The 12,547-nt window shown below is 34.6% G+C and overlaps 1 protein-coding gene across 1 annotated transcript in view; it reads right to left on the reverse strand.

The window, feature by feature from the left end:
• Positions 1-12,547, reverse strand: part of col7a1l (collagen type VII alpha 1-like) — a 70,196-nt gene that overhangs the window by 3,569 nt on the left and 54,080 nt on the right. Inside the window, exons 81-107 of the mRNA XM_051107308.1 lie at positions 11,920-11,997; positions 11,752-11,805; positions 11,581-11,619; positions 10,652-11,143; positions 9,643-9,678; positions 9,175-9,201; positions 9,034-9,093; positions 8,376-8,501; positions 8,189-8,260; positions 8,042-8,077; positions 7,889-7,948; positions 7,203-7,247; positions 6,059-6,094; positions 5,544-5,579; positions 5,397-5,453; positions 5,194-5,265; positions 4,217-4,288; positions 4,075-4,110; positions 3,890-3,970; positions 3,650-3,703; positions 3,525-3,578; positions 3,378-3,440; positions 3,243-3,305; positions 2,233-2,349; positions 1,510-1,587; positions 1,357-1,410; positions 1,216-1,264 (exon numbers count right to left, since the gene is read on the reverse strand). Of these exons, the coding sequence (XP_050963265.1) occupies positions 1,216-1,264; positions 1,357-1,410; positions 1,510-1,587; positions 2,233-2,349; positions 3,243-3,305; positions 3,378-3,440; positions 3,525-3,578; positions 3,650-3,703; positions 3,890-3,970; positions 4,075-4,110; positions 4,217-4,288; positions 5,194-5,265; positions 5,397-5,453; positions 5,544-5,579; positions 6,059-6,094; positions 7,203-7,247; positions 7,889-7,948; positions 8,042-8,077; positions 8,189-8,260; positions 8,376-8,501; positions 9,034-9,093; positions 9,175-9,201; positions 9,643-9,678; positions 10,652-11,143; positions 11,581-11,619; positions 11,752-11,805; positions 11,920-11,997 (2,047 nt within the window). The remainder of the gene's footprint in view (positions 1-1,215; positions 1,265-1,356; positions 1,411-1,509; positions 1,588-2,232; positions 2,350-3,242; positions 3,306-3,377; positions 3,441-3,524; positions 3,579-3,649; positions 3,704-3,889; positions 3,971-4,074; positions 4,111-4,216; positions 4,289-5,193; positions 5,266-5,396; positions 5,454-5,543; positions 5,580-6,058; positions 6,095-7,202; positions 7,248-7,888; positions 7,949-8,041; positions 8,078-8,188; positions 8,261-8,375; positions 8,502-9,033; positions 9,094-9,174; positions 9,202-9,642; positions 9,679-10,651; positions 11,144-11,580; positions 11,620-11,751; positions 11,806-11,919; positions 11,998-12,547) is intronic.

The raw sequence follows: 12,547 nt of genomic DNA on the forward strand, positions 1-12,547 counted from the left end.
ACTGAGTAAAGCACTACTTTGTAAAAGGGGGGTCAAAATGGCAATTTTACATGCATTATATGCCAACGGTAACCGTTCAAGAATGGAAAAAAGCACTTTTTGCATTTTTTCTTAGAAGTTTACATGCCTGCAACTTAAGAAGTATTACAGATATCTTAATGCCCTTTTAGATTTTAGGTCTTAACAAACTTCCCATTTAGCATCTTCATTTTTAAGGCTGTGTATGGTTCAGTTCCAGAGATATTGCAATTTCAATATGGCTCCAGAAGTAAATTGTTAAATTGTACACATTTTCAGTGGTCAAAAACCAAATGTGGGTCACTTTGCATAAAGATGTCACTTCTTTCTTTTAAAAAGGAAGGTCTGAAGAACAAATCATTTTGAAACTAGAAATACATGATGTTTCTCTCTAGCAAAACAACTGCATAGCTCATACCTGTCTGAGTGGCATAAATCTTATTTTTCCAAAGTTTGCATGCATGCCAAAAATACACTAAAATGGTCATTTTACTCCCTTGTAATTTAGCTCTTAATTTCAAGTGAAAATTGTCATTTAGTAGTGGTTAACTCAGTAAATATACATCCATGACATTCAATATTTTGGCTTTCATTACTACACATGTTTATCATTCTTCAGAAGAAATATTGACAAAATCAAAAATTTGAGCTGGGAGCCTTTGGTTGAGTTGACACAGAATGAGCCTCAGTATTATTGTCTCATGTCCAGTACAAATTTCTAAACATTTTCAAATCAAATCATGAATTAAGATATTAGGCTTAAGATATTAGACTTGAGATATCTTGTTTTCTGAAAAATTATCAAAAGGAAATGAAAGCTATTGACCATATTTGACCAAGATACAGCTATTTGAAAATCTGGAATCTGAGGGTGCAAAAAAATCAAAATCTTGAGAAAATCCTTTAAATTTGTCCAAATGAAGTTCTTAGCAATGCATATTACTAATCAAAAATAAGTCTGATATATTTACGGCAGGAAATTTACAAAATATTTTCGCGGAATGTGATGTTTCCTTAATATCCCAATGATTTTTGGCATAAAAGAAAAGTTGATCATTTTGACCCATACAATGTATTTTTGGCTATTGCTACAAATATACCTGTGCTACTTAAGACTGATTTTGTGGTCCAGGGTCACATACAGAGCCCCTAAAGTCCATTGTGTGTTTATTATTTGCTCTTTGCACACATACTCACCGCACTTCTCAACCACCTCTTTTGTCACAAGATCCTTCACTTCCTCCTCCTGAACAAATTAGATAAAGCATTTAATCACAATCAAATCTTATCTGTAATCCATAAAGATAAATTCAATTCAAGAGGGCATTGTCAACATACACTGAGTCCTGGCTCCCCTTTTTCTCCTTTCACTCCCACTGTTCCAAGTTCCCCCTGCACAGATGATATGTATAACTTTAGAGCATGTTTTTGAATGGATAAAGTTCTGATAGAGCGAATGATACAGTTATTTGTGTGTAGATGCCTTATTACATCCAGGCCTCTGAGGCCAGGGATTCCAGGAGGTCCCCGTTGACAGGCTTTTCCTCTGCCTCTCCTTCCTTTCTCCCCCTGGAAAGATCAAACAATTAAATCAACAATTAAATTGCATTTTATTTTCAGAGTCATGCTGCTGTAAAAATAGCAACAGGCAGCGTCAGTAGCTGACCGAGTGCAACCATTTGACGTATAAAACCATGTGGATTTTTTAAATAACGTATATCTTTAATGGGTTTTTACTACATATTTTAGTAAAAGACATCATTTATGTTATACCAAGCCATACAAGTCTTAATATCCAGGGTTCCCTTTAAGATCATCTGCTGTGCTACAGCTCACCTTTTCTATAGAGACTCTGTGAGTGCAGCTTTCTGAACCCTCTCTGTTCCTATCAACATCAAGGGATGCCTAATTGTGGCTAAAGGCGGCCGTAGCGCACTGTTTGGTTTGATAGCTCAAATCTTCATCTCAGCAGAAATAGCTCCTACCCCCCGTCTCTCTATCTCTCTCTCATCCTGTCTTTCTTGGGGTTAATTAGGGCCTTGTCCTCCTCCACATGAGATTGAGTGAGATATGAAGATGGCCGTAATTACACCGGCTTGACTATTTATCCATCTATCTGTGAGGTCTGATGAATCACACAGACAGAGGAATAATAAATTCAGCTCAATTATCGTGTAGGTGTTATTGTCTAAGTGCAGGTAGGGCGGGTCGTACCTTCGGTCCCACTTCACCTTTGGGACCAACCGGACCAGGCCGACCCGGAGCCCCATTAGCTCCTGGTGTACCTGGAGATCCTTTAAACCCTGTGAAACCTGGAAAACCAGTCGCACCCTGGAGAAGAATGGGTTAAAAATGATTTTGATGATTTAAATGAATGAATTAAAAATGAATATATTCAGAAAACAGTTCAACAGTTCATGCCCTCATCTACATATATTAAAATTTGACACATGATAATGCAAGTATGGTTTTCTAATGCCTGTTGTGACATGATAACAGTGTTATTTTAGTATTAATTATTGATTGACTATTTATCATTTTTTTGAATTTGCTTTTGTTTAATTGTAATTCTAGTTTTTTTGTATCTTTTTTGTTATGTGCTTCTGTCATTTTTATTACTTTTTATTATTATTAAATATTAGGTTTAATTAGGTTATTTAGGTTTTTTATTGCCAAGGTAACATTTCTAATTTTAGTTCATTTACATTTTTCATCTTATAATTTCACTGCTGTTCAAAAGTTTGGGATCAGTAAGATTTTTAATGTTTTTGAAGGAATCTCTTCTGCTCATCAAGCCTGCATTTATTCAATCAAAAATACATAAAAAAGAGTAATATTGTGAAATATTATTACAATTTAAAAAATAAATCAGCATATTAGAATGATTTCTGAGGGATCATGTGACACTGAAGACTATATGACAGAAATAAATTATATCTTGAATTATTTTGGAAAAGAAAACCCTTATTTTAAATTGCAATAATATTTCACAGTATTACAGTTTTTCTGTATTTCTGATCAAATAAAAAAACATTAAATGGTCTACTTTCATGATACTTTTATGGTACATTGTATGGTTTTGGTTTGTTTTGGAGCTTGACAGCTTCTGACTGCAATATGTTAAACAGTTGAAAATAAGTAAATGATGATAGAATTAAAATTTTTGGATGAACTATTTGTTTTATTCAAAGATTTTAAATTAACACTGATCATATCATTTTTACCTTCTCTCCTTTTTGTCCAGGAGCTCCATCGAGACCGTTCAGACCACTATCACCTTTTTCTCCCTAAACATTAACAATAAAAATTAATCATATTGAGTCTTATCTTAGGTTATCAATATCTGTATAGTGACTCACCTTTCGTCCCGGGATACCGTTTAGTCCTGGAATACCAGGCCTGCCAGGGTCCCCAGGATCACCCTTGTGTTTTACAATCAAAAGAAATGTTCTTAGTGATTTATTTAATCAAATTTCCCATTTTAGATGAAATTTAGCCAAAGATACCTGTTCTCCATCCAGTCCTGGACTCCCTATTCGACCAGGGAAACCTCTGAAGCCCTACAGAAGAATATGTGCTGTCATACAATGGTTATAGACTCATAAACTAAAGACAAGATTTACTTTTATACCTTCTCGCCTTTAATTCCTGTATCTCCAGGTAAACCAGGCTCTCCAGTCTCACCCTGAATACACAAACCTATGAGTTACTTAAAAAAAGCTCATAGGAAAGTTAATTATTTAATCATTCATCTAAATAATGTAGTTAGTAAGAAAGGTTAAGGGAACAGTGTCTTCCCTCTTAGGTACCCCTGTTGCTCAGAGAAATTTCTTATTAATTAATATTTCATTCAGATGACTCATATTCTCACCTGATCTCCCTTTCGGCCCTGCAGTCCCATGTCTCCCTTATCACCTTTCTCACCATCCACTCCATGCTCTCCATTACGACCCTGTGACAAATTTTAGCCAATCAGTGATATTTAACAGAAGTGATATCAGCAAAATATCTAAAAATGTCACATAAAACCATCATGACAACTAGGACATAGGCTACCTTTTCCCCATTGGCGCCTGGCTCCCCTGGATCTCCCTAGGAAAATAATTTTACCTTCATTTCCAAAATGCACTTTCCACAGTAAAAAAACATTTCATCAGCAATATAGTGAATAAACTTCATAGTAGTGCCCTTTTGTGACCTTTTGTCCTACTTGGCCACGTGCACCAAAAGTCCCCATTCCTCCTTTATTACCAGCCTCACCCTTCAGCCCCTGAAATGACATGAAACAAGTGTTGGAAATTCACTTTATATGCTCCAAATACAAGAGTGCATAATTCACTCAAAACGGCGTACACTACCAGTCAAAAGTTTTTGAACAGTAAGATTTTGAATGTTTTTTGAAGAAGTCTCTTCTGCTCACCAAGCCTGCATTTATTTGATCCAAAATACAGCAAAGCTGTAATATTGTGAAATATTTTATTATTTAAAATAACTGCTTTCTTTTTGAATATATTTTAAAATATATTTTATTCCTGTGATCAAATCTAAACTTTCAGCATCATTACTCCAGTCTTCAGTGTCACATGATCCTTGCTTGAACATGCTGTTTGAGAATAGTTTTTTTAATTATTATTATTATTGTCAATATTTAAAACAGCTGAGTACATTTTTTTTCAGGATTCTTTGATGAATAGAAAGATCCAAAGATCAGCATTTATCTAAAAATAAAAACTGTATTATTATAACTTTTATTTAGCAAGGATACTTTAAATAGATCAAAAGTGATGATAAAGGCATTTATAATGTTACAAAAAAATTATATTTCAGATAAATGCTGTTCTTCTCAACCTGAAAAATTCTACTTGGCTGTTTTCAAAATAATAATACATTTTTAAGCTGCAGATCAGCATATAAGAATGATTTCTGAAGGATCATGTGACTGGAGTAATGATGCTAAAAATTCAGCTTTGAAACCACTGTAATAAATTACATTTTAAAATATATTTGAATAGAAAGCAGTTATTTTAAATAGTATTTCAAAATTGTACTGTTTTTGCTGTATTTTGGATCAAATAAATACATGTTTGGTGAGCAAAAGAGACTTCTTTAAAAAAAAAAAAAACACATTACAAATCTTACTGTTTAAAAACTTTTGACTGGTAGTGTATAAAATACCTTTGCACCAGGTGGACCATCTTCCCCCTTCTCTCCTTTATCTCCATCAAATCCTGGAAGCCCACGTTCACCCTGCCATGTAAAATTCAGACTGAAGTTCAACATATCTGTCATTTATACTTATAATAGCTCACAAGGTGAGTTTGCACAGTCAAGTAGGAAATATTATAGAGAAATGAGAAATTAAAACAGAAATATCTCACTGGCTCTCCTTTTACACCCTTATATCCTCTGGGTCCTGGCATGGAGAGAGGACTACCCTATAAAACCAGGAAACCAATATGGTAGTTGGTTAAAAAATCTGAATAAACACCATGCAGGTTCTCAATCTATGCTCATGCCGTCCTTACCTTGTCTCCTCTGTGACCAGGCACACCTTTGTCACCCTGTCAGTCAAAAAGTTTTGTCTTTATTCTTTTTGTCTGGGATACATTCTAAACAACTGAGAATAAACTGAATGTCAAATAGGCTGTTAAAGGTTTCTAGGGTTGTAAATGGTATTGTTTTGATGCTACAAACATTCACTGCATGTGAATCTGTAGTTATGCTAAAAAAATAAGACCAAAATCATTTACAATTGACGTAGATTGTGACGTTAGTGCGAGTGTTTATGTCTGTAAAAAGAAAGTGCTGTTCACAGCAGTTTCAACCATATAAAGATTTGAAGAGAAGGCACTAGCAAGTCAATACAGAGAGAAGAGAGGCTCTGTGAGCACAGCAGAGCTGTCAAAGCTGCCTATAAGTCTTTGAGCTATAGAAAACGACCCTGGCAGAGTTGGCTTGGTTATTAATATTTAAAGCCTTTCTATCTTGTGGAACTTGTTTCGAATTTCGAACTTGTGATGGGTTAAAAATAGATACTCACCTTTTCTCCTTTCATACCTGTCATGCCTTTAGGACCCTTAATTAAAGAGAAAGGTCGAAGAGAAACGAGACGTTAACACATTGTACGGAATCATGACATCTTACTTTATCAAAATAGTCTATTGACCAATTCAGTACTGATCATTGCATGGGTGTACAAAAGATGTCTGAATGCAGTTACATTTATTCTTTAAGCTGATGCTTTTATTTAAAGTAATTTAAAAATTTGAAAAAATGTCAAGCTGAGAAAAATAAGAAGGAAATTATATGTGAGATAAAGTGCATTCAAATCAAGTTTTGCCAGATATTGTGTATCAAATGTTATATTATCAACATTCTGTTTGTCAATATTATCTATTTTTTCTAGAGAAAAAATAAATACAGCAAGATAAATAAAATAAAGAATGAATGAATGGATGGATGGATGAATTTAAAAAATAATTTTAAATAATTAAAATGAATAAAATAATAATTTAAAATAAAGATAAAATAATAAAATTACTAAATAAATAAAATTAAATGAAAGTAAAATATTTAAGGGATGCTATAGTGACATTTGAGGGATTTGAAGGGTGCTATAGTAAACGAATGAAAAAAGAAATTAAAATAATTCTAAAAAAAAATAATTAAAATAAAATGAAATATTTGAGGCATGCTGTAGCGACATTTGAGGGATTTGAGGGGTGCTATAGTGAATGAATGAAATTTTTTTTAATTAATTCAAAAATAAATTAAAAAATATTTGAGGGATGTTATAGTGACGTTTGAGGGGTGCTATAGTGAATAAATAAACAAATGACAAAAATAAAATAAAATATAAAATAAAATAATAAAAAATAATAAAGTAAAATATTTGAGGGGTGCTATAGTAAATCAATGAACAAATAAAAAAAGAAATTAAAATTAACTCAAAATAAAAATAAAAATAAAGAAAAGAAAAGAAACATCTGAGGGATGCTATAATGACGTTTAAAGGGATTTGAGGGGTGCTATAGTGAATGAATGAAAATATTTTAAATAACATAAAATAAAATAAAAAATAAATAAAATAAAATAAAATAAAATAAAATATTTGAGGGATGCTATAATGACATTTGAGGGGTGCTATAGTGTCTGTCTATGGGTTGAATTCACATGTGACTTACCAGGAGACCCGGAGGTCCCTTGTCACCGACAGTGCCTTTGGGTCCCTTGTAATGTTGATAAAGAGTTGTTAAAAGCATTTACACAAAATTAATAGCAAATACCACAGAGGCAGAGAGAAAAAAAAAACATTCCACTATTTGAACACTAGGTGCCAAATTTACTAACAGCTTGCACCAGTACAAACTTTTAGTGTTAAAAACTACTGTCAGGAATAACTAAGGGCATGCAGTGAAAAATTTGCGATGAAAAGAAGTGAACAGTACTTTTTGCAGCTGACCGTACTGCATATGCATTTTTAAGAGTTTCCTTTCAGATGCAACATTTATGAAAGGAGAGCGTTTAAAAAAAATCATGGAACGTGATTTAATAAGGCACCCCCAAATTTAACACCCCTCAAAAAAGTGTCTTAATGTCTTGTCTTAATTCATTTTGTAATAGTTGCTCATTTGGTTTTGGTAGATTGCATTGGCCATTATATTAATATTATATATTATATTCATTTGCACAATGTCAGTTGATCTTTTGCAGATCTTATATTGTGGTCTCACACAAATTTACCCTGTTTAGTAAATCTGGCACTAGGTTTTAGAATTCATAACTTCAGCAACAAGCTAATTTGCCATTACAGGGAAAAAAGGTATATATATATATACACATTCCAAAAGAGCAATTATCATAACATTACCCTGCGACCTGGGAGCCCAGATATTCCTCTGTCACCTTGTTCTCCTGGGATACTATCTCCCTAATAATAGAAGATTAAACTTTTCATATATGTGTACATTGTAATAATGTATACTGGTAATGTTGAACATTAACATTACATGCAATGACTTACCTTTTCACCCTTAACCCCAGAGGGGCCAGGAGGACCCTGTAAAAAAAAACAAAAAAAAAAAACAGCAAGTTCTTAGTTTATTCAAATTCATCATTTTTCACTCCAGAGTACATGTAGCAAAATACAGAGTAAACGCAGGAGCAATACCTGCTGTCCAGGTGGACCAATGGCACCTGGACTACCAGATGAGCCATTCTTCCCTCGTCTTCCTCTCTCACCCTTTAAAAACATACATTCAAGTTAATTTTTTGCTTTTAAGTAGCAAAATGCAATTGCATCAACAAAGTCATTACAATATGATAACTACTCAACACAGAGAATGGGCTGACATTACCTTTCTACCTGGCTCTCCAGGGTCACCTGGTTGACCTCTGAGACCCGGTGACCCCGGGATGCCAGGGTTGCCACGAATACCCTGAATGCCCTGTGCTCCAGGTGGTCCTGGTTCTCCAGGCTCACCCTAAGTACACAACATTCAAATCTTAGTTAGTTAAGCAATCTCTATTATTAACTTATTAAAAATCCATTCACTCCTTTTTTTTTGAATCCCCAAAAAACCTAAACAGTCTCTTTTATCAAGCTGTTTTGATTATCTGAGCAGTATGATGTCATACTGCTCAGGCCCCGCCCACGACCGCTGACGGACTGTCCCATATTAGCATATTTCAGCCCTCAGCCAGGTGTTCCTGCCATTTTCTCCACACTCATGCAGCTGTAGCGACAACTTTTCATAAACAATGCAGGACGTAGTGGATTAGTTATGTTTTTGTGTTAATGTGCCAACGAATGCATAAAAAACAGAAGAGAGGAGCAGGGTGAGCAGAGCTCATTATCATTTAAAGAGACATGCACCAAAACTGGTCGCTGTGAACAGAGTTTTTTTTGACATAGTAAAAAGGGTTGTTTTATATGATGATAAGGAATTTTAACCAAAGTTTGTTTCAGACATTTCATGAAGACCCTAAAGAATCATACCAAGTTCAATCAATCACCTTTTGTCCTGGTGGACCGGCTTGACCAATTGGCCCACGGTGACCATTTCCAGGTTCTCCCTGAAAAGAACAATAAACACATCAAACACTAAAGAAATATGGGATAAACAGTTATTAACACCAAGTTTAAAATGAGTGTACCTTCTGGCCTTTTTCACCAATCTCCCCCTGCGTGAATTCACAAATGATCAGCCACTCACAAACACAGCTTTTACAGGGCAAATAACAAAAAGAGCTAAAAAGTTCCTTGAATATTAATAAAGACATTAAATCCATTTCAGAAATGGAGGAGTAAAAATAAAGCCCTGGGGGCATCAATACAAGTGGAACGGCACTGTTGAAATTCCACCCACCCGGTTTGATTGACAGTAATAACTTCCTAACATTGTGAATGAGGAGGCAGGATGTCGTATGTGTGGGTGAGGTGCAGTCCAATCAGTAAGCAGGAATGATTATCTAACTGACTTTGGTTTGGGAACACACAGAGCTTAGTCACTAATAAGAGATGACGAGAACATTGCTCAAATAACATTATTTATCAGGAGGGGACTATCATGCTTCTTAGTAAGAACAGATCGTTCTGACTTATAATGGAAAAAATTGGCTAACCTTAGGGCCCGGTTTTCCATTTTCACCTGGAGGTCCCTGTCGGAGAAAGGAAACATGCACATACAATGCATAATTTGTTTATTTACAGATACACATAATTAAAGGGGGTCCAAAATATAAGACCGTAATGAAAATCTGGGGTTTAAAATCTAATTTTAAACATGGAAATAACCATGGAGTAGGTTTTTATAAATATTTGTGTATATTTGTGTGTGTGTGTGTGTATGGCTCAATCAAAATAGATTTTATACAATTATAATATAGTTAAGGTAATTATAATATAATATACTGTAATAATACAGTTGAAGTCAGAATCTGCAAAATGTTAATTATTTAACCAAAATATGAGGGATCATACAAAATGCATGTTATTTTTTATTTAGTACTGACCTGAATAAGATATAAATATAAGATATAAATGGCTCCTATCAAAAGTTTACATACAGTTGATTCTTAACACTGTGTTGTTTTAATTTTTGTGTATTTGAACCCTTTTCAACAATGACTGTGGGCAACTGAGGGACTCATATGCAACTATTACAGAATGCTCACTAACGCTCCCGAAAGAAAAACAATGCATTAAGAGCCCGGGGTGGGGGGGTGAAAACTTTTGGAATTTAAAGATCTGGGTAAATTTGTACTTATTTTGTCTTCTGGGGAACATGTAAGTATCTTCTGTAGCTTCTGAAGGGAAGTACTAAATGAAAAAAAAAAAAGGTATTTAGGCAAAATAAGAAAATTTACACATCCTCATTCCGTTCAAAAGTTTTCACCCCCCCTGGCCCCTTCAACTATTATTTTCTCTTGTGGACTATTTGTAAACGTCTTTTATGTTAAATATCTTATTCGGGTCAGTACTAAATAAAAAATAACATGCATTTTGTATGAGCCCTCTTATTTTGGTAAAACAATTAACATGTTGCAGATCCTGCAAGGTGTATGTAAACTTTTGACTTTAACTGTATAATATAATTTAATGACACATTTTATAATTATAGAATATACTTACCTTTAGATAATCACAGTGGGAAATATGGGGCCCCATGTCTTCATCTGGGTCTGTCTCTCCCATCCTCTCTCTCTCCATCCTTTCTCTTTGTCTCTCCCATTCTATTCTTTGTCTCTGTAACTGTCTCTCTCTCTCCTCCTTTTCTTCTTCCTCCATCTCTGTCTCTCTCTCTAGCTCTCTCTCCCTTTCCAGTTCTTCTTGTCTTTCTCGTTCGAGTTCCATCCTTTCTTTTTCCATCTCCAGTCTCTCTCTTTCTCTTTCTAGCTCAAATTCTTCCTCTGTTTCCTTGCTGCCTGTCTCCTCGTCACCATCACCTGAACTGTATTCCTTGGTCTCAGTCGCACCATCCTCTTCCTCCATGTCCCACAGTGCCTCAGCTGTCTTTTCCTCTTCAAGGTAGACTTTGTCTTCTTTCTTCTCCTGTTCTTCTCTCTCTTGTTCTCTGTACATCTCTGTAACAGGCTCAGGGTCTTTGTTTTCTTGCTTATTTTTCTATAAGAGTGATAGAAAAACAAAGTTGTGGCTGTATCACTTTCCAAGGCATTATTGAGTTGACTTCATAAATGTAATTATTTTAAAGGGATAGTTTACCCAAAAATGAAAATCTGCTGAAAAAAATTTTAGATTATGGACTGTTTTTCCCTTCACAACACATGGTGGACTGGAGACATGTGGATTACTTGTGGACTATTGTGATGCTTTTATCAGCTGTTTGGACTCTCATTCTGACGGCACCCATTCGCTAAAGAAGATCCATTGGTGAGCAAGTGATGCAATGGTAAATTCTCCAAATCTGTTCTGACAAAGAAACAAACTAATCTACATCTTGAAAGGCCTGAGAGTGAATACATTTTCATTTTTGGGTGAACTATTCTTTCAATTTCTATGAATTCCTCATTTTTTTTTTTAGGTAGATTAAACTCACTCACATTTAGCTTCTTTTTGCCTCGTGCACCTGAGGTGGACCGCTAAAGGAAGATGAGATGACAAAATTTGACTTTGTTCCCACAATTTCCCTCCATTACATCATGCACTCACATCTAGGATGAGCTTACCAATGATAAGCACTAAAAACGTCACTGTAATTCAAATTTCATCACCTTAGATCCTTGTTTGTAACCGTTTTGTCCTCCAGGTGTTCCAGGCAAGTAGGCCTGCAGAAGACATATGAGATTTGTGCTTCTTCGAGATGCTAATTCTATGCGCAAATGCAAATGAAATTCTTCTGTCAAAACATTAGGTGGGCAGTTATGAAAAATATGTTTTACCATGTGCTCAGATGAAGGGGCGCTCCTCTTCACTTTAGATTTTGCAACTTCCAGGCCGCTATTGTGGGACAATCTCACCTGTTTATAACCAAACAGTCTTACAAACAGGTACATTTACATCATACTGTATTTAATTATTAAATTTAAAATGATGCAAGTCAATTAGGCATACACTGTAAAAAAAAACAATTTGTTGAGTCAACTTAAAATAATTTGTAACCTGGCTGCCTTAAAAGTTCAGTCAACTCAAAAAAAGTTTATTCAACTTGAAATGTTAAATTAAACTAAGTGACAACGTAGATATTTGATTTGAATCAACTTAAATTTTTAAGGCAGCTGGGTTACTTACCCATCTGTTAAGTTTAGCAAACACAAATATCTAAGTTGTTACTTAGTACAACTTAACATTTCAAGTTGACTAAACTATATTTTAGTTTACTGAACTTAAAATTTTAAGGCAGCAGGGTAACAAATTATTTTAAGCTGACTCAACAAATTGTGTTTTTTATTTTTTACAGTGTACTCTAAAAAATGCTGGGTAAAATATGGACAAACCCAGCAACTGGGTTGTTTTGATCCAGTGGTTGGGTCAAATGTTTAACCAAACCTTGTAGGTAGTTTTACTTAA

Source organism: Labeo rohita, chromosome 4, assembly GCF_022985175.1.
Source record: "Labeo rohita strain BAU-BD-2019 chromosome 4, IGBB_LRoh.1.0, whole genome shotgun sequence".
Taxonomy (NCBI): Eukaryota; Metazoa; Chordata; class Actinopteri; order Cypriniformes; family Cyprinidae; genus Labeo; species Labeo rohita.